We start from the raw sequence: 2500 nt of genomic DNA, 5'->3' as shown, positions 1-2500 counted from the left end.
TTGTGATGTTCTTGCTGCTGCTATAGAGACATTTAAATGCAGGTTTGTACCCCCTCATTATCTAAACCCTTCTTGCCGCTCCTCCTTCCTGCAGCTGCAGCAGCTCTGCAGCAGCAGCAGCAGCAGCAGCAGCAGCAGCGAGGGCAGCAGCAGCGGGAGGAGAGTGGGTTCTAAGAAGGCAGATGCAGGGTTGCTGCTGCAGGAGGTGAAAGAGGGCTTCTGGCAGGGTTTGCTGCTGCTGCTGCTGCAGCACTTCAATAAGGGTCTACGTGCTGCTGTCCCCACCAGCAGCAACAGACGTCGTGTGCTGCTGTCTGCTATCGTTCGCCTTATAGATTCTTCTCGTTTTCTTTGGGAGGATGAGGAGGAGCAGCAGCAGCAGCAGCTGCAGCAGCAGGACACAGCAGCAGCAGCAGCAGGAGGGTTGCTGTCGCAGCAGTTGTCTGAATGCTTGAAGGAATTGATGTTTAATTTAGATAGAAGGGAGACGAATGCTTTGCTGCGCTCTCGTTTGCTGCTGCTGTTTGCTTCGGGGCCCCTAGCACATCAGCTGCTACAGCAGCAGCAGCTGCTGCTGCAGTTCTGGCGATATATAGACGGTGCGCAGCAAACATCGTGGGATGCTTTATTTCTGTGTCTCCTCAAGCGAGGCTGCAAGTATGGTTGGTGTACAGGGTCTCCTCTTTGCTGCTTGCTGCGCCCTTTGCTGCCGCTGCTGCTGCAGCTGGCTTTAAGAACCTTCGAGATCAACAGCAGCAGCAGCAAATGTGCTGCTGCAGCGCAGCAGATACGCAACACCATCAATACCGTTCCTGGAGAGCTGTCTCCTCTCCTTCATAAAAGATTAGAGACGCCTAAACTCATCGCTAAGGTGCTAGTGCTGCTGCTGGAGCCCACAACTAGCAGCAGCAGCAGCAGCAGCAGCAGCAGCAGCGCAAAGGACTCCCCAGAAGCAGCAACGCTTGCAAGAGAAGCAATTGAGGCTGCAGCAAGAGTAGAGAGAGCAACAACAACAACAACCGAAGCATCAGCAGCATCAGCAGCAGCAGCAGCAGAATGCGAGCCGTCAGAGGTGACCCCCCCTGCCTCCCCCGCAGCAGCAGCAGCACCCACAGCAGCAGCAGCAGCAGCAGCAGCAGCAGGAGAGACAGCTTTTGAGCTGCTGGAGGTTCTAGCAAAGACTATGGGCCCATGGGTTCACCCGCAAACGGAGACACAAAGGGGTACAGCTAATATTGCTAATTTTTTTGTGTCTTTTATTGTCTCTTATTTAAAGAGAGTGCAGCGAGAAAGATTAGGTGAAGGAAAGACAGCTGTGGGGTGCGGCAGACACCTCAACGGCTGCTGCGCACTGCAGCACCAGCAGCAGCAGCAGCAGCAGCAGCAGCAGCAGCAGCAGCAGCAGCAGCAAAAGGTGTGGTGCTGCTGCAATGCAGAAGAAGGGGGGGTGCGCAGCAATATGCTAACTAAAGCAGATGATGAACGAGTCGTGCGCCTATTCCTCCCAGTCGTATTGGAGGTATAAACCCTAAACCCTAAACCCTAAACCCTAAACCCTAATCCCTTACTCGTAGCTTGGCTCAGGCATGGAATGCGATTGGGAGGGAGTTAATTAAATGGCGTCTTTACCTTCCCCCCAAACTTTATGTTAGGGTTTAGGGTTTAGGGTTTAGGGTTTAGGGTTTAGGGTTTAGGGTTTAGGGTTTTGGGGTGTAGTTGGTGTCTTTCAACGGACGAGTAACAACGCGGGTTAACAGCCAATAATCTCTCAGCCTAAACCCTAAACCCTAAACCCTATCGCCGCAAAACCCTAAACCCTAAACCCTAAATCATAAGCCCTCATGATTATGCTATACCCCTTCGTTCTCTCGCAGTGTATATGATGCTGCTTGTCTATTATAATTAAATCCCTATATGCATATATATGTAAATATACATATATACGTATATGCTGCTTGTATATATATATATATATATATAATCCTGTTTGTCTAATATAAGTGTATATATATATATACACCATCATTTCTATTTTTATTTATTTATAAACATAAATATATATATATATATATATTTATTTATTTATCTGTATAAAACAAAGATATACTTAGTAGTGTGTGTGTTGATGTGCTGTAGGGTTTATTTAACAAGGCCCCGCAGGTAGCCGGGGCATTTCAATGCGGATTGCGCAGTCTCCTTCAGCTGTCTCCTCAGCTTTGTCTTGAAGTTTTATTAAATCGTTTGTTCAAAACGCTGCAGACTGTTACTGACCCCAATCAAACCACAGTCTTAGAGACACTCACCAGATCCGCTCAAGCTATACTCAAGGTATCATTCTTATACTACTTAGCTAGCTAGCTAGCTAGCTAGCTAGATATATAGCTACATAGATAGATAGCTAGATAGATAACTACATAGCTAGCTAGCTGGCTAGATAGCTAGCTAGTTAGCTGCGTAGATAGCTATCTATGTATCAATATATATATATATATATATATAT

General features: G+C 47.5%; 1 protein-coding gene across 1 annotated transcript in view; it reads left to right on the top strand.

The window, feature by feature from the left end:
• EAH_00058470 (hypothetical protein) overlaps positions 1-2500 on the top strand; it is a gene marked incomplete at both ends in the record, with an annotated part of 5976 nt that overhangs the window by 542 nt on the left and 2934 nt on the right. Inside the window, one exon of the mRNA XM_013397283.1 lies at positions 1-1519. This exon is cut by the window's left edge and continues 542 nt beyond it. Within this exon, the coding sequence (XP_013252737.1) occupies positions 1-1519 (1519 nt within the window). The remainder of the gene's footprint in view (positions 1520-2500) is intronic.

This window comes from Eimeria acervulina, genomic scaffold (genome assembly GCF_000499425.1).
Source record: "Eimeria acervulina Houghton genomic scaffold, Eah_scaff1320, whole genome shotgun sequence".
In the NCBI taxonomy this organism is placed as follows: Eukaryota; Apicomplexa; class Conoidasida; order Eucoccidiorida; family Eimeriidae; genus Eimeria; species Eimeria acervulina.
Note: the sequence above shows the minus strand (reverse complement) of the source record. Positions and strands in the feature narration are given on the sequence as shown.